Here is a 24122-nt window from a genome sequence, read left to right as displayed (position 1 = left end):
TTATTTTTGTGATGTAAAGCTGAATTTTCAGGGTCATTACTCCAGTCCTTAGAGTCACATGATCCTTCAGAAATCATTCTAATATACTGATTTGCTGCTCGATTAACTTTTTTGATTATTATCAATGTTGCAAATTAATTTTTAATTAGTAATATGCATTGCTAAGAACTTCATTCACTGCAAAAAATGGTTTTCTAGCTTAGATTTTTTTGTCTTGTTTCCAGACAAAATATCTAAAAATACTTAAATCAAGAAGGATTTTCTAGACGAGTAAAAATCATTTTCTTGTTTTCAGAAAAAACAAGTCAAAATTAAGTGAGTTTTTGCTTAAAACAAGCAAAATAATCTGCCAATGGGGTAAGAAAAATAATCTAGTTGTCTGCTTGAAATAAGATTTTTTTTTTTCTTACCCCATTGGCAGATTATTTTGCTTGTTTTAAGCAAAAACTCACTTAATTTTGACTTGTTTTTACTAAAAACAAGACAACAATTTTTACTTGTCTAGAAAATCCTTCCTGATTAAAGAATTTGTAGAAATTTTGTCTGGAAACAAGACAGAAAATCTAAGTAAGAAAAGCATTTTTTGCAGTGTTTGGACAACTTTAAAGGCGATATTCTCAATATATGGCTGTAACAAAAACAACCATCAACCATTGGTAGTGGACATTATTTCTATTGTTTCTCTGATTAAATCTAAAGTAAAACTTGATGTAGAACAAAAATGCAAACACAAAATCGCAAACACTCACATCCTGGTTGCTCATGTCCCAGTACGGCCGCTCTCCGAACGACATCACTTCCCACATGACGATTCCGTAACTCCACACATCTGATGCGGATGTGAATTTCCGGAATGCAATCGCCTCGGGTGCTGTCCAACGGATCGGAATTTTACCACCCTGAGAAAAAGCATTTTAGGATAAATCATCATTCTTGTATTTATGGAAGCCTGTTTCCCCCACTGAATAAAAAAAATAAAAAAGGTTTTTGCAGTTATCTCACAATTCTGACTTTTTTTCGCAGAATTGCGTGATACAAACTCACACTTCTGACCTTTTTTCTCCAAATTGTGAGATATAAACTAACAATTGCGAGTTATAAAGTCAGAATTGTAAGTTATAAACTCGCAATTCTGTGAACAGATCAGTCTTTTTTTTCTCCTCAGAACTGGACTTTATAACTTGCAATTTCGAGATTATATCTCGCTATATCTGTATATACAAAGTTGTAATTGTGAGAAAAAAGTCAGAATTGTGAGATACAAAGTCGCAATTGTGAAAAAAAGTCAGAATTGTGAGACACAAAGTTGCAATTGTGAGTAAAAAGTGAGAATGGTGAGATACAAAGTTGCAATTGTGAAAAAAAACCTCATAATTGTAAGATACAAAGTTGTAATTGTGAGAAAAGTCAGAATTGTGAGATACAAAGTCACAATTGTGAAAAAAAGTCAGAATTGTGAGATACAAAGTTGCAATTGTGAGTAAAAAGTGAGAATGGTGAGATACAAAGTCACAATTGTGAAAAAAAGTCAGAATTGTGAGACACAAAGTTGCAATTGTGAGTAAAAAGTGAGAATGGTGAGATACAAAGTTGCAATTGTGAAAAAAAAACTCATAATTGTGAGATACAAAGTTGCAATTGTGAGAAAAGTCAGAATTGTGAGATACAAAGTCGCAATTGTGAAAAAAAGTCAGAATTGTGAGACACAAAGTTGCAATTGTGAGAAAAGTCAGAATTGTGAGATACAAAGTCGCAATTGTGAAAAAAAGTCAGAATTGTGAGACACAAAGTTGCAATTGTGAGAAAAGTCAGAATTGTGAGATACAAAGTCGCAATTGTGAAAAAAAGTCAGAATTGTGAGACACAAAGTTGCAATTGTGAGAAAAGTCAGAATTGTGAGATACAAAGTCGCAATTGTGAAAAAAAGTCAGAATTGTGAGACACAAAGTTGCAATTGTGAGAAAAGTCAGAATTGTGAGATACAAAGTCGCAATTGTGAGAAAAAGTCAGAATTGTGAGATGCAAAGTTGCAATTGTGAGTAAAAAGTGAGAATGGTGAGATACAAAGTCACAATTGTGAAAAAAAGTCAGAATTGTGAGACACAAAGTCGCAATTGTGAAAAAAAGTCAGAATTGTGAGACACAAAGTCGCAATTGTGAAAAAAAGTCAGAATTGTGAGACACAAAGTCACAATTGTGAAAAAAAGTCAGAATTGTGAGATACAAAGTCGCAATTGTGAAAAAAAGTCAGAATTGTGAGACACAAAGTTGCAATTGTGAGAAAAAGTCAGAATTGTGAGACACAAAGTTGCAATTGTGAGTAAAAAGTGAGAATGGTGAGATACAAAGTTGCAATTGTGAAAAAAAAACTCAGAATTGTAAGATACAAAGTCGCAATTGTAAGAAAAAAGTGAGAGTGGTGAGATACAAAGTTGCAATTGTGAAAAAAATCAGAATTGTGAGTTTATATCTTGCAATTCTGACTTTATTTCATATAACTGTGAGTTTATACCCCACAATTCTGACTTTATAACTCGCAATTGTGCATTTATATATCACAGTTCTGAGACAAAAAGTCAGAATCGTAAGATAAAAAGTCACAATTAACTTTATTCAGTGACAGAAACCAGCTTTCATTTGTATTGCTAAACATGCCACTGCAAAAAATGTTTTTCTAGCTTAGATTTTTTTTGTCTTGTTTCCAGCCAAAATATCTACAAATTCTTAAATCAAGAAGGATTTTCTAGACAAGTAAAAATGATTGTCTTGTTTTCAGCAAAAAAAGTCAAAATGAAGTGAGTTTTTGCTTAGAACAAGCAAAATAATCTGCCAAAGGGGTAAGAAAAATAATCTTATTTCAAACAGAAAACAAGATTATTTTTCTTACCCCATGGGCAGATTATTTAGCTTGTTTCAAGCAAAAATGCACTTAATTTGGACTTTTTTTGCTGAAAACAAGACAATCATTTTTACTTGTCTAGAAAATCCTTCTTGATTTAAGAATTTGTTGATATTTTGGCTGGAAACAAGACAAAAAAATCTAAACTAGAAAAGCATTTTTTGTAGTGTGCTCAGTTACATTTTTTCTCCCATATAATACTGAGTTCATGCGAAGTGCTGAACATTGCATCAGCATTTCCTCTTACCAGTGAGCTGGTGTATGTAGGATCAGACGAATTCTCCTGCAGGAATCTCGACAGACCAAAGTCGGACACCTTGCAGACCAGGTTACTGTTGACGAGAATGTTCCGTGCGGCGAGATCACGGTGTACGTAGCTCATTTCAGAGAGATACTTCATTCCCGACGCGATGCCACGCAGCATCCCGACTAACTGTATTGGAGTGAACTGGCCATCGTTGAGCTGGAGAGAAAGAAAGACCCATGTCAAAAAGTCCTGGAGATGGTTTCGTCCACAAACATGCAACACTAGATCCAGAGCAAACTTACTCTCAGGAAGGAGTCCAGAGCTCCGTTCTCCATGAACTCGGTGAGGATCATGACCGGGCAGCTGGCTGTTATTATGCCCTCCAGGTGGATGATGTTGGGGTGCTGGAACTGGCCCATGATTGAGGCCTCAGACAGGAAGTCCCGCCTTTGCTTGTCTGTGTATCCACCCTTGAGGGTTTTAATGGCAACGTAGTTCTCCTTCTTACCCGGAATCCTCAGCCGCCCTCGACAGACTTCTCCAAACTCGCCTGAGAACGGCAAAACAAGTGACTCAGCTTTGGGAATTTTTTTTATCTTTTCATCCAAACCTTTTTTTAAGTCCTAACAGGTTGCGACTGTATTACACTGCAAAAAATGCTTTTCTAACTTAGTTTATTGTCTTGTTTCCAGCTAAAATATCAAAAATTCTTAAATCAAGAAGGATTTTCTAGATGAGTAAAAATGAAGCGCGTAAAAAAAAATCTGCCAATGGGGTAAGAAAAATTATCTTGTTTTCTGTTTGAAATAAGATTATTTTGCTTACCCCATTGGCAGATTATTTAGCTAGTTCTCACTAAAAACTCACTTAATTTTTACTTACTTAAATCCTTCTTGATTTAAGAATTTTTTGATATTTTGGCTGAAAACAAGACAAAAAAAATCTAAAAAAGCATTTTTTTGCAGTGTAAGCCATGAGCAACAGGTCAATACTTTTTATGGTTGCTTGGTGTCTATTTTTGTGAAATCCCATTTTAAACTTGTTTTATAATTGATTTGCAACATTGACAAAGTTGAACCGAAAGGAAAAAACACTGACTGTATTGTATTGCTGCACTTTTACAAAATGAACAATATTTTCTTGTTTATTACTGCATAAAACGTATTTTATAAAGCACTGCATGAATACTAATGTGACTTGACTGTGTTATAAATATCAAAAAGTTCAAAATAGCACTCTTTTGTTATGATTTTCAAATGACTGAAACCAATTATGCGACTTTAATGTCTGAAACTGAAGTATGTCCAAAAGGAGAAACTCTGTGAGGGTGTACATCTTACCTGCTCCAATAACCTCCTCGATTTTGACACACGAGACATCAATCTCTTTAGCAAACTCTCTCACGGCCTCATTAGGGTCTTCATAAGTGAATGGATCGATGTAAACTTTCACTCCTTGGAGAGAAAAAATGTCAGTTACTCCATTAATCAAAAACCCACAGCTTAACCAGAATGCATAATTATAAAATGATGTTTTGTGTATGTGCTCTGCTCACCTTGACCCATGAGATACTGGCCATTTTTGTCACTCATTTCTGGATCTTTAAAATGATTTTGCTTCCTGTGAACACACAAAATGTTACAAAATGTATCTTCTTTCAATATCAATCAACACAATGTGTGCCAGAACATCTTAATTTGCATATTCAAATACAAAACACATTTTAGGTTTTTAGATATAAATGGCCAGCCAAACTGGAAATGCTTTTTCAGGATTGGCGAAAAAACCAATAGCAGAGGCTTCAAGCTGTTAGTCATTTCACAGCCGAGTGAGTTAAAATTTTGACTTAATGTGTCAAGCATTTCAGTTCCATCCCCAAATTCCTAATTCTCTTATATGTCAAAAATATTAAACAAAAATTTTGAAACTGACTTCATCCAGTGTTTAGATTTTTGTACTAGAAATACATGCAAAAAAGTGCATATTTCATATAAATAATGGCTCATTTGCATATTTAAGCCTAACATTTTAGAAAACTTTTTGCAATTATCAATGTAATCAATCAACTGGGTAAGCAAAGCGAAAACTCTAAGTTAATTAAGTTATACGCTATTCACATAGCCTTAAAGGTTACAAAAACATTTCTTTCAACACTCTACTCACTTTATTTTCACCTAAAATGTAATTTTAACATTTATTCTTAATATTCTAAGAACGTTTTCTGAAAAAGTTTTAGATTTTTTTTTGAGGTTTTTAGAAGTTTTGATTTTCTCTCTGCATTATGAGAACGTATATAAAATATTAATACATTTATAAGAACATTATTTTAAAAATATTTTGTTTTCACATTTATATAACATGCAAAAATGTTATATTTGTGTAAACGTTCCTATTCCCTTTTGGCTGCATGGATCCCTGTTGAAAAAAACAGCATAGCATTAGGTAAGTTTTGATGCTTGTATGCTGGTTTAAGATGGTCTTTTGATGGTTTATGCTGGTCCTTAGCTGGTTTATGCTGATCTTTAGCTGGTTTATGCTGGTCTTTAGCTGGTTTATGCTGGTCCTTAGCTGGTTTATTGCGGTTCTTTGCTGGTTTATGCCAGTCCTTGACCAGCAACCAGCTAAGGACCAGCTAAAACCAGCTAAGGACCAGCTAAAACCAGCATCCCAGCATCAAAACCTACCTAACCAGCATAAACTGTTTTTTTCAACAGGGATTGCATGTAAAAAACAATTCCTGAGGGCACAGTGAAAAGGCTAAATAAAAACTGTCCGATTAGTTAAGAAATGTTGATTATAAATGCATTTCATTCAAGTGTGTTCCATGTGAGTATTTTGTTGTTATCTTGTTATCAAACCGCATCACCTGGGATTCAGGTTTTCCAACCGTAACCCTAACTTTATGTGCAATCTGTAGTTTTTAGCAAGGATGTAAAAACACTTGACACTGGAAACTTGTTGTGTCACGCCTGGTTTGGGCACCGTGTGAGGCTTTGTGCTTGTTTTTGTTTTCTCACGTTTGTTTTTGTCTTGTGTTGTCGTTGTATTACTCTGAGCAAAGAATGAACTGAATGCACACAAAATCCCTTTCTCCACCCCATTCTTCCCCTTCCTGTGTCTCCGTTTCTCACCTCGGGCTCCGGTTCTTTATTCAGACCATTTCATAGTGTATTATACTCTAACGCTGACTTAAATTACTCAGCCTGTTCTCCTTGTTATTCTTGTTATGTTCTTTTCTCTAATTTCACTAAATGTCCTTCTCGTGCCTTCTTTGTGTTCTGGACTTGTGGACGCTTGTTTATGACCCAAACCCACACTGGTTTGGTTAAAAACATAAGAGCGGAGACTTAAAAACTCCCAAGTTGAGTCAGATTCACACCCGAAGGCATTTTAGAAGAAACATCTGAAACAAAAGCATTTAGATAAAACATAACTGAGAACCTCAGATTCGAAATAGCAACAAACTTTTTCCACATCTATCTTTCTCCCCGATTTCCCAGGACTAAAATAGCTGCGTTTGTCCCACCCAGAGCTGATGGCAGGTCTGGACCGGAGGCTCCCGGTGTGTGTGTGTGTGTGTGTGTGTGAGATTGATTGTAGGGACTCTCCGTTTAACTGGGTGTGAAAGTTTGTCTATGTAATGTGTGTAAATGTGAACAATATATGCAAACCCCTAAACAGGCATTCTCATGTAATCTTAACTGTGCATACGTGAGCATACATGCGTCCAGTTTATCAGCAATATCTAAGTTTGTGTGTCCACTGGAGTGTAAGAATGTAAAAAAGTTTGGTCATTGTGTAAGTACACTTACACTTAAAGACCTGTGTGTAAGTGTGTGCTACCCCAGGGTCACGACTATTGTTCTGCTGATTTGGCCTGTGGAGACTGGGGTGGGACAACTGCATCCTGTCTCCACTTCCCCTTTCTCCTCTCTTCTCTCTCTCTCTCTCTCAATTCCCACAAATTCATGTAGCTGAAATAACTGTTAGGACAGTCGGATCACTTTGGAAAGGTGCATTAGGTCTTTTGGCTCTAACAGGCTGGTGTACAAAAGGCTACAGGCAAATTAAGTCATTGTCACTTCTAGATATTCCATTTAATTAGGTCCACACAGAGATACCATTTTTTTTCTGCAAAGGCTGTGTGGAAAAAAAATCTGTGCAATTTTGCAGAAGTTAGGGAAAAATAAGATGTGTCATTTGCTGTGTTATAAAAAATAGCTCCTAGTAATGATATTATGTGCTTTTGCCATTTTTTTAGCTTTATAATATTTCTATTTAGCTTATTTTTATTTCAGTTTTTAGTAAGTTTAGTACTTCTACTTTATTTTAGTTAATTATAACAACAATTTTAAAGTTTGTAATAAATCAATTTTTTATATTTCATTTTATTTCAGCTTTATTTTAGTATCATTTATAAGCTATTATACTTTATGTTAATATTTCAGTTACATTTTATTTTAATAATTACTGTTTCCATTTTAATTTTAGTTCAAGTTTCAGTATATATTTATTTTATTAGGTTTTAGTTTATAATTATAATTTAATATGACGAGAAACTGAAATTATGTTTAAAATATGTTTAGGAAATCTTTAAGAAAATCAAGTGAAAAAAAGGAAGCCTTTTTTTGTTTTAGTTTAGTGAATGATAATAACTCAGGTTTTAGTTTTAGTAAACAATAACATCAATAACTGGTCATTTGTGCAAACATAATGACTATTTCCAAACAGGTTTCCCATATGCATGATTTACTCAATAAAACAGTTAGTCCTAAAACCATACTATTATTTGAGCCAGATGTCATCAAATGCAATGTTGTAAAAAGTCACAAAGTTAGTGTTCAGGTCATTAACCTACAAAAAGCTTACTTATAGTTCCCTTTCATTAACCCAGGATAAGAGAAAGTACTCTAGTAAAAAAAGTAATGGATTTAAAATGCATTAATTTTATAGTAAGAATGGTTCAAGTGTATTACCATATTTACTGACATATCGCTTGAGACTCACTGATATAAAAATAGTAATTAAACTTTATTTGAAATACTACTTGTGCACATAAGCCTAAAATATGCTTTAATGTCACTATTGATGAGCCTTAAATAACATCAGTCTTTAAATGCAAAATATTTAAAGTGTACCTAAAATATATTTGCAATAGTTTCACTTTAGCACAATCAAATACACTTGAGTCTATCTTTAGTTGGACTTCAGCACAGTTAAAGTGCATTAAGTAGACTTTATGTATACCAGCTTATATACTGGAAGTACAATTGCACTGTATTTTTACACGGCAAAAAAAAAAATGCTTTTCTTACTTAGATTTTTTGCCTTGTTTCCAGCCAAAATATCTACAAATTCTTGAATCAGAAAGGATTTTCTGGACAAGTAAAAATTATCTTGTTTTTAGTAAAAACAAGTCAAAACTAGGTGAGTTTTTGCTTAAAACAAGCAAAATAATCTGCCAATGGGGTAAGAAAAATAATCTAGTTGTCTGCTTGAAATAAGATTTTTTTTTCTTACCCCATTGGCAGATTATTTTGCTTGTTTTAAGCAAAAACTCACTTAATTTTGACTTGTTTTTACTAAAAACAAGACAATACTTTTTACTTGTCTAGGAAATCCTTTGGCTGGAAACAAGACAAAAAATCTAAGTAAGAAAAGCATTTTTTGCAGTGTATTAAATGCATACACTGCAAAAAATGTTTTTCTAGTTTAGATTTTTTTGTCTTGTTTCCAGCCAAAATATCTAAAAACTCTTAAATCAAAAAGGATTTTCTAGATGAGTAAAAATTATTGTCTTGTTTTCAGAAAAAAAAGCCAATATTAAGTGCATTTTTGCTTGAAACAAGCAAAATTATCTGCCAATGGGGTAAGAAAAATAATCTTGTTTTCTGTTTGAAATAAGCAAAAACTCAATTTTAACTTGTTTTTTTCTGAAAACAAGAAAATAATTTTTACTTGTCTAGAAAATCCTTCTTGATTTAAGAATTTTCAGATATTTTGGCTGGAAACTAGACAAAAAAATCTAAGATAGAAAAGCATTTTTTGCAGTGTAATATGTAAAAGTATTTTTAGTATGCTTAGGATGAAATACATTTTTTAAATACATTTTAGAAGATTTATTTTTCACTAGGGGTCTCTTTGTAAAATGCATTCAACACCGTTGAGATTTCTTGTTTTAGCGATTGCTGAAAGCATTATTAAAAATAGCCAAAATATTTAATAAGCAAACAAGCGGTGGACAGGGAACATGTGAATGACGGCTGTTGGATTCTGTGAAATCTCCTGAGCTTTGTGCGCTCGCAGTTTCCACACAGGCCCAATTATAACAAGCTCACACTTTTTTTTATCTTGTTGGCCTCTAGTTTTACCTTATACAGTAGATCGCAGCAGCAATGACGATGATGAGGAGCAGCATGCCCATGGCTATAAGGATCCCGGTAACAAGCAGCGGAGACGAGGAATCATCTTCTAGGGAAACAGAGCGAGGCAGACAGCCAGAGTGAGAGAGAGATGCTTTAAAAACAGAAAAAGGTGCGATACAATCTAAAAAAAAAATTGGCTTCGATCTACACGAGAAGGGGAAAAAAATCAATAAGACGCCTTCTCGAACAAAACTCCAGGGCACAGAAAGTTGAGCACTAATAAATTACCACAACACTGAGCTGACGCCTCGGACTAGAACTTTTCTTACCGTCAGGAAGAGTTCGAAAGACGACGGCCTGGCCGAAACTGCCGTAGCCGGCCAAGGTGCGAGCGCGGACCTGAACCTCGTACTGCGTCGCCCTTCGCAAATCACTCAACACGACCTCATTGACAGCGCTCTCCATAAAATGACAGGAGTTCTCCTCAGAGCCACGCTCCTGTTGAAAAAACACACACCAGTAGATTCCATTAAAATCATTTCGGCGATTCTTCGAGTTTGAATGCGTTAGTTGTTAATTAGTTTGGCAGGATTGTAGTGTAAACAGTGAGCAGCTGCATCACAGAGAGCCATCAATAAAACACAAGCGCTGAGGAAAAAGATGAAGCGAATGGGGAGGATGAAGAGAGGACATGAAAATAGAGGAGAGAGAAAAAAACCACTGGATTATAGTGATGAGAAATCACATTTTCCTCAGTAAATGCTGTGTGCTCTTTTTGTTTTACTGAAACCAATGTCGTGAGTGGAAGTAAAAGTACACTTTAGCAGTTTTGCTAAAAAACTAAAAACTATTAAATAATATTAAGTATGAATCGTTTTGAACACATTTTATTAATGAGAATTAAATTAAAATGTATTATAGTTTCCTATTCATATTAAATGCAATTAGCTGAACTTTAAAGTGTTTTTTAGTCGGACCACTGCAAAAAATGCTTTTGTTACTTAGATTTTTTTGTCTCGTTTCCAACCAAAATATCTAAAAGTTCTTAAAATCAAGAAGGATTTTCTAGACAAGTAAAAATTATTAGAACAAGCAAAATAATCTGCCAATGGGGTAAGAAAAATAATCTTGTTTTCTGTTTGAAATAAGATTGTTTTTCTTAACTCATTGGCAGATTACAAACTTACTTAATTTCTTTTTTTTTTCCTGAAAACAAGACAATTTTTACTCCTTGATTTAAGAATTTTTAGATATTTTGGCTGGAAACAAGACAAGAAAGTAAGAAAAGCATTTTCTGCAGTGACTTAAGTGCATCTTAATATGTTAATCTCATAGTTACAGTTATTGTCTTGAATGAACTGACAAGCATTTGTGGTAAACTAAAATTAATGTTATTTGCATTGACCCCAGTGAAAAATAAATATGCTAAAATGTTTTTAAAATACATTTATTTCATTCTAAGTACACTACAAATACATTTACATATTATATACTTAATAAAAATCCCCTGCAATTGTACTTCTAGCAGATTATTAAAGTTATTAAAGTATCAAATAGTTTAAGTTTAATCTCTGTAAAGAAAATGCACGGTACCAAATGCTTTTTTAATTTTATTTGATATAAAATATTTTACAGAATATTTTTGAATCCAAAAAGCCTCATGTCTAAATAAGTTATGTTCCAAATTTGATTCGCCATGTTTTGTAAATAAAATATACTTGTAATATCACACATCTGTAATAAAGAATTTGAAATTTAATACATTTAAAATACATTAACTTGCAATATACTAAGCCAGGATTAGGCCATAGTTCAATTAGGATATTTAAGTAATTTTTATAAACGTGCTTAGAAAAAAAAAACACTACTGGTGTGCATCTTAAGACAAAAGAAAGGCACTGATATCTTTTAAAACCAATCAGTGCAATTTTATTTCAGTTGAAACAGCTCAGACTTACATTTTAGTCTAGGACTAGGCTTAAGCCTTACCTGTGAAACAGCACGATAATGTAATATCGAACACATTAAGCTTAAAATGTAAGTAAGTGTAGTCAACACATCAAAAGTGCACGACAAAAGATTATTAAAACTATGTTTTCAAATGTACTTTTTTCAAGTAAGATTAATTTGACATTATTAAAAAGTGCACTAGAAACAGTCATGCATTGTCTCTCTTTAAGTGGTCTTTCATTTCATTAATCTTGCATGGTTTGATGGAACAGTTTTTTTTATAGTTTCAATATGTGAAATACACTAGAAGTGCACATTCAGTGTAGTATGGACTAGTGTGTAGAAGTTTACCTTCTCGCAGTAGCGCAGCTGGTACTGTAGGATCCTGTAGTGTGATTGTGTGGGTGTGTTCCAGAGCAGCGTCAGGCTGGATTCTGTGGCTGTGATCTTCCTCAAACCCGACACCAGTACAGGAACTACACGACACACACACAAGCAGCTATTAAAACACTAAACCAAAACAACACCTTTCATTCACATACACCTTTACGGTCTCTGCGTCTCACCGTTGGGGCTGGTGGTGATGTTGATGGTCTCCCCCGCGGGCCCCTGCTGACTCAGAGGAGAGACCCCGTTGAGGGCCATCACGGTGAAGCTGTAGGTGGTGTGAGGTCGGAGACCCCAAATGCTGACTCGCCGGCCCTGGATCCCAGTCTGCGATGGCCGGTAATTCACACCGTCCCCGCAGGGCGTGCAAGGGCCCCCGGGGGTCGGGCATATTCGACACTCTATGCTGTAGGTGAGGTCCGAACGGCCGCCGTTGTCTAACGGCTCGCTCCATTCCAGCGTCAAAGAGGTGTCATTCACCTGGGGAACGGGGCTGCGCGGGGACGAGGGCGGACCTGAACGAGACGACAAACAGGACTCACTTTTTGATTCACATGCATTCATCCGTAATACCCAGAAAGCCAGAAAAAGTCCACAAGAAAATGAAAAGAGGAGGGAAAGCAGACTAATGCTGATGATACAAGGGGCAACTTTTTGAGCAATTTTATCGGGCAACTTTTTTTTTGCAATATTGTTTGGGCACTTTCCCATTGAAAATGGGTAACAGATTTCTATCTGGATAATTTAGATCAATCGTGGGCCCCGTTTCTCACCTGGTTGCCCATTGACGGCAATATTTGCCAAAGTTGCCCGGCAACATTGCTCAAAAAGTTGCCCAGTGTATCATCAGCATAAGGGGCCGATCCCACCGAACGCGTCTTTTAGTTCTAAAAACGCGAGGCGCACAGCACTGCCTTTTTTGGTGACTTTAATAAAACAGCAGTGTGCTGCGGTTTTTTTATGTTGCTAAGCAACGACCAAAACAGCTGTCCTGTCAATCAAATCAAAGGATTAAAATCTTAGTTTTTTGCTGTTAAGTAAACTGTCATATTAGCAGAAACCTTACAAAATACAGCTCTGGGATATCCACGATAGACACCAAAGGTTTCTCCTCCATTTCTTGCAGTCTCCGGACTTTTTAAGCAACGGTAAACTTCCGTCACCACAACAGAAGACCCGCCTCTCCTTTCATTTGATTGGACAGTGGGAAAGAACGCGAATGACGTCGGGCGTTTTTCCGCTCAGAGTTGATTTTTTTTTCCAACTTCAGGCGCTCATAGCGCTCCTGCAAAAACGCGAGGCGCAGCAGGCGGCGAAAACACGATGCGCTGGGGGCGCATAAGCAGCGCGCAGAACGCTCACTGCCAACAGAAAACCATTCAAAAGAGGCGCCTCCAACTGCAAAAATGCGTTCGGTGTGATCGGGGCATAATATATGACCCTGGACCACAAAACCACACTGCAAGACATTTTTTGTCTTGTTTACAGCCAAAATATCTAAAAGTTCTTACATCAAAAAGGATTTTCTAGACATGTAAAAAATTATTGTCTTGTTTTCAGAAAAAAAAAAAAAAATAATAAGTGAGTTTTTGCTTGGGGTAAGCACATTGGAAGATTAGTTTAGTTTGTTTTTAATTTGTATTTGAAAAAATACAAATTTTACTTGTCTATAAAATCCTTGATTTAGGATTTTTTTTTATATTATGGCTGGAAACAAGCCAAAAAAGCAGTGCAGGCATATGGGTACATTTTTTTTACAATTTTTTTACAATTGAGATTTACACGGCAAAAAATGCTTTTCTTACTTTTTTTGTCTTTGTCTTAAATCAAGGAGGATTTTCTAGACGAGTAAAAAAAAAAATTCTTGCTTTCAGATAAAAACAAAATAATTTTTACTTGTCTAGAAAATACTTCTCGATTTAAGAATTTTTTGATATTTTGGCTGAAAACAAAGTAAGAAAGGCAACTTTTGCCGTGTAAATGTGACCCTGGACCACAAAACCACACTGCAAGACACTTTTTGTTTCGTTTCCAGCAAAATTATAAAACAAATTCTTAAATCAAGAAGGATTTTCTAGACAAGTAAAAATTATTGTCTTGTTTTCAGAAAAAAGAAGATACAATTAAGTGAAACAAGCACATTGGCAGATTATTTTTTGCTTGTTTTATGCAAAAACTCAATTTCTACTTGTTTTTTCTGAAAACAAGATAATCATTTTTACTTGTCTAGAAAACCCTTCTTGATTTAATACTATTTAGATATGTTGGCTGGAAGCAAGACAAAAAAGCATTTAAGTAATAAATGCTTTATTGGTGTATTTTTTTTGGATAGGACAATATTTGGCTGAGATATTTGAAAATCTGGAATTCACAAAATATCTTCATGGAACATGATCTTTACTTAATATCCTAGTGATTGTTGGCATAAAGGAACAATTTTAACCCATACAATGTATTGTTGCCTATTGCTACAAATATACCCGTGCTACTTAAGACACTGGGGTTGAATGAAGACAGATATTTGAAGTTGGTCAATAAAAATCTACTTTTTTGACATGGAAGCATTTATTTGCTTTTTTTAATATCGTTTAATAAATCAGGCTTTCGTGGCTCATATAGTATGATACAGAGAGAATATGGAGCTCATTTTTATTCAGAGATGCACAGTTTGGAGCAGTTGCTTATATTTAACATTTTAGGAAGGTTAATAATTTATAGGCTTCAGATATGATCCCGCAGGCTTCATAGAGTTAAGGGACGGAAGTGTTTGAGACTCATGAGAGAAGCGTTACTCACGTGTGCAGGGTGTGTCTGGACTGTCGACAGCGGCACGGTAAAAACCAGAGCGACACATACACGAGGCAGATCCCGTCTCTCCTGTGTGACTGGAGTCAGGACACAGCGAACACGGGCCGGGACCGGATCCCATCTTAAACTGACCCACCGGACAAGCTGGACAGAGAGAACCAGACACAGAGATGCATAAAAAATACTGTTGTTTTTAAATCAGCCACTGTTTATAGGAAAGGAAAGTACATGCAAATGCATACACACATGAATCCAAGACTTTTAGGCTGGTCAAAAATACAGCAAATTTGTGAAATATTATTACAATTTTACATAACTGTTTTCTATGTGAATATCGGTTCAAATGTAATTTATTTCTTTGATGCAACGCTGAATTTTCAGCATCATTACTCTAGTCTTTCATTCTCACATGATCCTTCAGAAATCATTCTAATATACTGATTTGCTGCTTTATGATTATTATCAATGTTGAAAACAGCTGTGCTGCTCAATATTTTTATGGAATCCAAGATACATTTTGTTTTGATAAAAACAGAAAGTTAAAAAAAACAGCATTTATTTGACATTTGTAACATTATGAAAGTCGTTGTCGCTTTTGATCAATTTAATGCTTCCCTGCACTGCAAAAAAGCTTTTCTTACTTAGATTTCCTGTCTTGTTTCCAGCCAAAATATCTACAAATCTTTAAATCAAGAAATATTTTCTAAAAGTAAAAATCGTTTTCTTGTTTTCAGAAAAAAACAAGTCAAAATTAAGTGCGTTTTTGCTTGAAACCAGCAAAACAATCTGCCAATGGGGTAAGAAAAAAAATAATCTTGTTTTTAGTTTGAAATAAGATTTTTTTTGCTTACGCTATTGGCAGATTGTTTGGCTTGTTCTAAGCAAAAACACACTTAATTTTCACTTGTTTGGTCTAGTTTTTTCTGATAACAAGAAAATAATTTATACTTGTCTACAAAATCCTTCTTGATTTAAGAATTTTTTGATATTTTGGCTGAAAATCTAAAAATCTAAGAAATTAATTTTTTTTAATTAATTTTTTTAATTAATCCACAGTGTGCGGATTAAATGTATTAATTTCTTTAAAGAAAAACCCACAATTTTTGTCTTGTTTCCAGCCAAAATATCTCAAAATTCCTAAATCAAGAAAGATTTTCTAGACAAGTAAAATTTCAGAAAAAAAAAAAAAAAACAAGTCAAAAAAAGTGAGTTTTTGCTTAGAACAAGAAAATAATCTGCCAATGCGGTATGCGAAAAAAATCTTATTTCAAACAGAAAACAAGATTATTTTGTTTCCCCCATTGGCAGATTATTTAGCTTGTATCAAGCAAAAATGCACTTAATTTTGACTTGTTTTTGACTTAATTTTTACTCGGCGAGAAAATTCTTCTTGATTTAAGAATTTTTAAATATTTTGTCTGGAAACAAGACAAAAAATCTAAGTAAGAAAAGCATTTTTGCAGTGCGGTTTGCTAACTAAACCAGCATTAACCGGTCTGGACCTCCATAGTCTTTTCAGTACAACAAAGAAACAACAGGTTTAGTAGGTATGAGAGCTGTTTTATCATTAAACACACTTTTTCTCCATCAAACAAACACACACACACACTCAAAAACTTGCTGTCTTAAGCACGAAGCGCATTTGTCCTTTTGCATCAACATTTAAACAATCATTTAAACAAATCCAAACATGTGCTGGTGTCTATTTCAGTTGATGCTGGTTTGATTTAGTCTTTAAAGCGCCTCCGAATCTCTGTGTGGCAAAGTCCGGCGTATGATATGAAATACGATCATGTTCTTCTGCATGTTTAGCCACTCAATCACGTAATTATAGTCTCGCAACTGACACAAACACACACTTTCAGCAGAAAAACCCACACGCATTCAGAAACTTTAGTAGCTGACATGACACACACACACACACACACACACACACACACACACACACACACACACACACACACACACACACACACATGCACAAGTATGGAGCAATGCTGAGTCTCATGAGACAGGAACAGACGAGTTTGCCTGACTAGTTTCATTTCATAATCAGTTCTCCACAACCCTCGTATTGATGGAAACACATCTGGATTTGATTAACATCAGTTTCACTCCGACCAAAACATGTGGTCTGAATTATCCTCCTAGTTCAAGAGGCTTTACACTGGTTTGTGTGTGTCTCTGTGTGTGTGTCATTTGAAACGTTTCCATAATGAATGTCTGTGAATTTACCCGATGAAGGATAAAGATCTTCAGTCCCTCTGGTGGTTTTACAGACACAGAAATGCTATTACTGTTGACATCCATATCTAGTGTGGAGGAGGTGTACTACGGGTGGACAGATTTAGAAATGTATCATTTATGATTTTTTTTGTTTGTTTTAAAAGTCTTTTCTGCTCACCAAAGCTGCATTTCTTTGATCAAAAATACAGTAAAAATTCTAAAATTGTGAAATATTATTTCAATTCAAAATAACTATTTTCTATGTGAATATATAGTAAAATGTAATTTATATCCTGTGATCAATGCTGAATTTTCAGCATTATTACTCGTCTTCAGTGTCATGATTCTTCAGAAATTATTCTAACATGCTGATTTGCTGCTTTATATTTTTATGCATTTATTTTCACGATTCTTTGATGCATAGAAAGTTCAAAAGAACAGCGTTTATTTGAAAAGTAATGCTTTTTAATGCTTTTCTTACTTAGATTTTTTGTCTTGTTTCCAGCCAAAATATCAAAAAAATTCTTAAATCAAGAGGGATTTCCTAAATAAAATTATTTTCTTGTTTTCTGAAGAAAAAAAAAAAAAAAAACAAGTCAAAAATAAGTGTATTTTTGCTTGAAACATGCTAAATAATGTGCCAATGGGGTAAGAAAAATAATCTTGTTTTCTGTTTGAAATAACTTTTTTTTTGCTTACCCCATTGGCACATTATTTTTCTTATTCTAAACAGAAACTCTATTAATTTTTACTTGTTTTTTTCTGAAAACTTTTTTATTTGTCTAGACAATCCTTGATTTAAGAATGTTTTTGATATTTTGGCTGGAAACAAATTTTTTGCAGTGCAAAAGAACATCATTTATTTGAAAAGTAACATTGATACATTGCAAAAAATGCTTTTTTGCTTAGATTTTTTTTTGTCTTGTTTCCAGCCAAAATATCTAAAAAATCTTAAATCAAGAAGGATTTTCTAGACGAGACAAATAATTTTCTTGTTTTCAGAAAAAAAAAGAAAAAAAAAAAAAAGTCAAAATTAAGTGTGTTTTTGCTTGAAACAAGCTAAATAATCTACCAATTGGGTAAGAAAAATATTGGCTGGAAACAAGATAAAAAAATCAAAGTAGGAAAATATTTTTTGCAGTGTATCTAATTTTTAATTTTTTGCTAAACAAACAAACTAATCAATAAATAATCATTTGCTCAAGGCAAATTTGTGTTTCATAGTCACACACTGATTTTAATCCTATCCAAATTGAACATGTCTGTTTTTCTCGCACAACCTCAGGAAAAAAAATTACTGAGCAAATTACTTGCGTTTTTTTTCTTACTAGAGGGTCCTCAGAGAAAACTAATCTTGTTCAGATAGGAATGTCTGTGATTGCGGTATGTTATTGTTTTCACAGCTCTTCTCCTCATTTATTTTGAACCTTTGTTGAATACTATAACTAAAGATAATTTTCTTGTTAAACTGCCTGGAGAGCTATTTTTTTCCCCCAAACTTTCTGGGTTGGTGGTCCAGCGCTAAAAGACAATTACATCGTTACAGCAAGTGTGGTCTCAGAAACCGCTCTGGTATGATCCTTATCTTAATGCATTCCTTCCCTTAATTATATACATAATATGTTAACTATATAATTAATTAATTGGGTTTAGAGACAGAAACAAACACATTCAGAGCACGTGATCTTCTAGAAGACACTCCCATTGTGTTAACAACCACAAAGTCCAATTCCATGCAAATCTGCACATTGAATGACAAGATTCAAAATGTCATTTAGAAAGCAAATTCTGTATCATAAACTATAGGAAATGTACTCTGAAAAAAAAAAGCCTTTTTATTTAATGCATTAAATGTAGTTATTAATGCACTGTGTGATCTCATGAACCACAGTTATAATACATTACATTACTTGTCTATTCATTATTGCACTTTTAGAAAGTATAATGCATTAACACTTGACAACCAAACCTTCCAGTATCATAATGCATTTTAACTCCGGTTACACTTATTTGTGAAAAGATATAATGCATTACGATGTGCATTATGAACAAGCTACTTTTAAAAGTAATGCATTGCAATATTGTGTTACTCCCTAAAAAAGTAACTAATTACATGGTTACTTTTTATGCAAAGTAATGCGTTGCATTGCTTTTGCGTTACTTTTTAAATCTGTCCAGCGCTTGCTTGTTTGTTTTTAATATAAAAAGTTGGATTTTTAGCAAATGTAAAAGCCCCTTCACAGCAAAAAGTGAAATGAATATGCCTAAGGATGAAGAAAAGGTCAAATAAATTCCGGTCGGTACAGAAGAGCTATAGAAAAGGAAGTTCAACACTCTTTCAGCAATGAGAAAAATTGCAAATGTTAGTTAATCTAAAGTAAGTTTTGCTTATTAGTATGGTTGAATTGGATCAACACTGCAAAAAATGCTTTTCCTACTTTCCAGCCAAAATATCTAAAAAATCTTAGTAAAAGTCATTTTCTTGTTTTCAGAAAAAACAAGTCAAAATTAATTGCATTTATGCTTGAAGCAAGCAAAATAATCTGCCAATGGGGTAAAAAAAATAATCTTTTTTTCTGTTCGAAGTAAGAAACTTTGTCTAGAAAATCCCCTTTGATTTAAAATGTTTTAGATATTTTGGCTTAAAAAAAAGAAATATGAAAAAAAGTGTTACTTTCAAATAAATGCTGTTCTTTTGAACTTTCTACTCATCAAATAATCATAAAAAAGTAAAAAATATAAAGCGGCAAATAAGCAGAAGAATCATGTGACACTAAAACGAGTAATGATGCTGAAAATTCAGCTTTGATCACAGGATATAAATGACATTAACACATATTCACATAGAAAGGAGGTATTTTAAATGATAAAAGTATTTTACATTATTACAGTTTTTTCTGCATTTTTTAATCAATAAATGCAGCCTTGATGAGCATAAGAGGAGTCTTTCAAAAACATTTAAGCAGCATCACTGTTTCTACCGCAGTATTTTCACAATTAACAAGAGGAGATTGTACATGTGCGAATCTGCATGTGGTTAATTATGAGTCATTAGTACCGCTCACCACTCCCACACACACACACACACACACACACACACACACACACACACACACACACACACACACACACACACACACACACACACACACACACACACACACACACACACACACACGTCTGGCCTCACAGCCCTTCACCTGTGACCCCTGTGACCACACACTCTCCGTTCAGCCTTTCACCTGCCCACTAAACTGCAGCATTCTCTCTTTTATTCCTCTCTTTCTTTCTCTATTTCTCTCTGCCCATGCCTAATTGGTCATGTCATTAGAGTGCCTTTGTACTGGACACATCCCTGCCCACAGGCGCCACTATTATGGCTTTGCGCTGGCTTTGTGTGTGTGGGTGTGTGAAAGAAAGGGATGAACAGCAGATGTAGTGTGTTTGAGTGGATGAATGCTGAGTAAGTCTTTGAGTGTGTGTGTGTGTGTGTGTGTGTGTGTGTGTGAACTCCAGGGGTTGACACCCACAGAAAGCACAGCTGCAGTGTTTAACAGACGAGGACAGCCTTTAACACCGCACCCATCGCATGGAACTTCATTAAAGAGCCCAAGTCATATTTGAAAACTGGGAGGATTTGGACTGATCCACTCCGCTGAGAGACGGCGATTACTTGAATTAAAAGAGATCAGTCGTGTCCTTAAATGAATTTTCCAGACTAAACCCTTTTCCCGGTCAACTTAAACTAGACCTACACGCACGCAACATGTGCTGGCCATTACCTTTAGACCATCATTGTGAATTGCTGAACGGTGTGAAAATGAACACTACAAAAAATGCTTTTCTACCTTAGATTTTTTGTCTTGATTCCAGCCAAAATATCAAAAAATTCTTAAATCAAGAAGGATTTTCTAGACGAGTAAAAATTATTTTCTTGTTTTCAGAAAAACAACTCAAAATTAAGTGAGCTTTTGCTTAGAACAAACCAAAAAATCTGCCAATGGGGTAAGAAAAAACATCTTATTTCAAACAGAAAACTATATTATTTTTCTTACCCCATTGGCAGATTATTTTGCAAGTTTCAAGCAAAAATGTACTTAATTTTGACTTTTTTTTTCTGAAAACAAGACAATAATTTTTACTCATCTAGAAAATCCTTCTTGATTTAAGAATTTTTAGATATTTTGGCTGGAAACAAGACAAAAAGCTAAGCTAGAAAAGCATTTTTTGCAGTGAAGGAAAAACATGTTTGCTGTAATTATTTACAGTGAAAGTCGAACCTAGGGGTTTAAAATATGTTTTATGCTTTATTTGCATGAAGTTGTGTTGTCGTTTTAGGTAGATGAACTCCTGTTATTGTTTGTGTGAATATTTGTGTTTTACATCCCTCTTTCAGAATCTGCAACACTGCAAAAAATGCTTTTCTAGCTTAGATTTTTTGTCTTGTTTTCAGCCGAAATATCTGCAAATTCTTAAATCAAGAGTGATTTTCTAGACAAGTAAAAAAACATTTCTTGTTTTCTGAAAAAACAAGTCAAAATTAAGTGAGTTTTTGCTTAGAACAAGCAAAATAATCTGCCAATGGGATGAGATTTTTTTTTTTTTTATTTCAAACAGAAAACTAGATTATTTTTCTTACCCCATTGGCAGATTATTTTGCTTGTTTCAAGCAAAAATGCACTTAATTTTGACCTTTTTTTCTTAAAACAAGAAAATTTTTACTCGTCTAGAAAATCCTTCTTGATTTAAGAGTTTTTAGATATTTTGGCTGGAAACAAGACAAAAAAATCTAAGCTAGAAAAGAATTTTTTGCAGTGAACACTGCAAAAAAAAGATTTTCTTACACTTTTTGTCTTGTTTCCAGCCAAAATATCTAAAAACTCTTAAATTGAGAAGGATTTTCTAGACGAGTAAAAATGGTTTTCTCAAAAGCCAAAATGAAGTGAGTTTTTGCTTAGAACAGCAAAAATAATCTGCCAATGGGGTAAGAAAAATAATCTTATTTCAAACAGAAAACAGTTTATTTTGCTTGTTTCAAACAAAAACACACTTTTTTGACAGCTTTTTTCTGAAAACTAAAAATAAGTTTTACTTGTCTATAAAATGCTTCTTGATTTAAGAATTTTTAGATATTTTGGCTGGAAACAAGACAAAAAAATAAGTAAGAAAAGCATTTTTTGCAGTGAAAACGTTAATTATTTTACTAAAAATTAGGGATCATACAAAATGCATATTGTTTTTTTATTTAGTACTGACCTGAATACGATATTTCACATATAAGATGTTTACGTATAGTCCTTAACTTAATACCATGTTGTTACCTGAATGATCCACAGCTGTGTGTTTTTTGTTTAGTGATAGTTGTTCATGAGTCCCTTGTTGGTCCTGAACAGTTAAACTGTCTGCTGTTCTTTCAGAAAAATCCTTCATGTCCCACAGATTCTTTGGTTTTCCAGCATTTTTGTGTATTTGAACCCTTTACAGAATGTTCAAAAGCTCACTGATGCTTCAGAAGGAAACATGATGCATTAAGAGCCGGGGGTGAAAACTTTTGAAATTTGAAGATCAGAGTAAATTTGACTTATTTTGTCTTCTGGCAAACATGTAACTATCTTCTGTAGCGTCTGAATGGCAGTACTAAATGAAAAAATATATATATTGAGGCAAAAAAAAAAACAATTTTGTTCAAAAGTTTTTGCCCCCCCGGATCTTAATGCATGTTTTTCTTCTTCTGGAGCATCAGTGAGTGTTTGAACCTTCTGTAATAGTTGCATATGAGTCCCCCAGTTGTCCTCAGTGTGAAAAATGGATCTCAAAATCATACAGTCATTGTTGGAAAGGGTTCAAATACACAAAAATGCTGAGAAGTCTAAATATTTGTTGAATTGTTCTGAAGAACAGCGGGCAAACAAGCGACTCATGAACAACTATCACTAAACAAAAACAGACAGCTGTGGATCATTCAGGTAACAACACAGTATTAAGAAACTTTCTAAATGTCTTATCTGTGTCGCTGTGGTCTTCATTCTTCAGAAGACGGCAGTCATAAATGCAATCTCACTGGAGGTCTAATATTGCACACATTGACGACTAACATTTATCAGAAAGGCAATTAATCTGTCATCCGTGAGAAGTCGTATTAACCGATCAAAGAAGGCTGATTTTGCCCTTTGATAAAAGAATCCATCTCAAATGGCAATACCGTGTTCAGACGTGCACTGGCTTAAGCCGCCTCGGATAAACGAGTGTGTCATATGCAGAAATGTAAATCCACCCCGGATGCACAGAACTGTAATGTAATAGCGAAGGAAAACGTGTCCAGCCGTAGGACACTGATGAAATACGGCGTAATCCCCTCTCCTGATCTCGTCTATTCTGTGAGACCTTCGTCTCACCTCTCTCACTGTTTTCCCTTCTTCTCAAGTGTCACAGTCTTTGTCTAATTCAGTCCCATCTGTCCTTTACTGTCTCTCAGGCCTCTTATCAGCACTGAAGTTGCAGCCGTTGTCAGTACAAATGTCCTCAAGACTTACTCTTAAGGTAGACAAGCGGAAAGTTTGTGTGAAAGTTTCTGTACTCGACAGTCTCTCAGGTTCATACATTTGTAATAGTAGTTATAAAGATGGAAGTTTATGTTCAGAACAGCAAGCTGCTTTTTGCCGCATACGGTGCACAGTGAGAAATTGTTTTATATGCATGGAAAACCCGCTTGACCAGCTACATCTGTCAAAATGTGTATCATTCAACCAGAGCACACTGTGTGTGTGATACTGTATCCACAATGTGCTCAACCTGACCTTCTATCTCCTATGGGACGATCTGGAAGAAACGTTTTATTTTATATCTTCTTTCTTTTTTGTCAGATTGTGTTAAAAATGTAAAACAACACTGTTTATTTGCAGCATAATTAATGCAGCTGTTAATTAACTGATTATATTAAACTGTAAATGCTCCAATGTACATATTTTTTAGATATTTAAAATATTTAAAAAAAAATTTTTAAAGATATTTTTGACCCAGGACCTCAAAACCAGTAATAAGGATCAATTTGTAGATTTTGTAACTATATGAAAATCGGCAATCTGAGGGTGCAAAAAAAATCTAAATATTGAGAAAATCACTTTTAAAGTTGTCCAAATGAAGTTCTTAGCAATGCATATTACAAATCAAAAAAAAAATATATATATATATATATTTACAAAATATCTTCATTGGAACATGATCTTTACTTAATTTCTTA

The 24122-nt window shown here is 34.3% G+C and overlaps 1 protein-coding gene across 2 annotated transcripts in view; it reads right to left on the bottom strand.

Moving 5' to 3' along the window:
• ephb4a (eph receptor B4a) overlaps window positions 1-24122 on the bottom strand; it is a 53696-nt gene that overhangs the window by 2617 nt on the left and 26957 nt on the right. Inside the window, exons 5-14 of one of the 2 annotated variants that reach the window (XM_073841447.1) lie at window positions 14645-14800; window positions 12028-12363; window positions 11813-11937; window positions 9841-10009; window positions 9518-9617; window positions 4702-4766; window positions 4487-4600; window positions 3449-3696; window positions 3147-3362; window positions 750-899 (exon numbers count right to left, since the gene is read on the bottom strand). In XM_073841447.1, coding sequence (XP_073697548.1) covers window positions 750-899; window positions 3147-3362; window positions 3449-3696; window positions 4487-4600; window positions 4702-4766; window positions 9518-9617; window positions 9841-10009; window positions 11813-11937; window positions 12028-12363; window positions 14645-14800 — 1679 coding nt within the window. The remainder of the gene's footprint in view (window positions 1-749; window positions 900-3146; window positions 3363-3448; window positions 3697-4486; window positions 4601-4701; window positions 4767-9517; window positions 9618-9840; window positions 10010-11812; window positions 11938-12027; window positions 12364-14644; window positions 14801-24122) is intronic. The other variant, XM_073841448.1, reaches the window with a different exon arrangement.

Source organism: Garra rufa, chromosome 5, assembly GCF_049309525.1.
Source record: "Garra rufa chromosome 5, GarRuf1.0, whole genome shotgun sequence".
NCBI lineage: Eukaryota > Metazoa > Chordata > Actinopteri > Cypriniformes > Cyprinidae > Garra > Garra rufa.
Note: the sequence above shows the minus strand (reverse complement) of the source record. Positions and strands in the feature narration are given on the sequence as shown.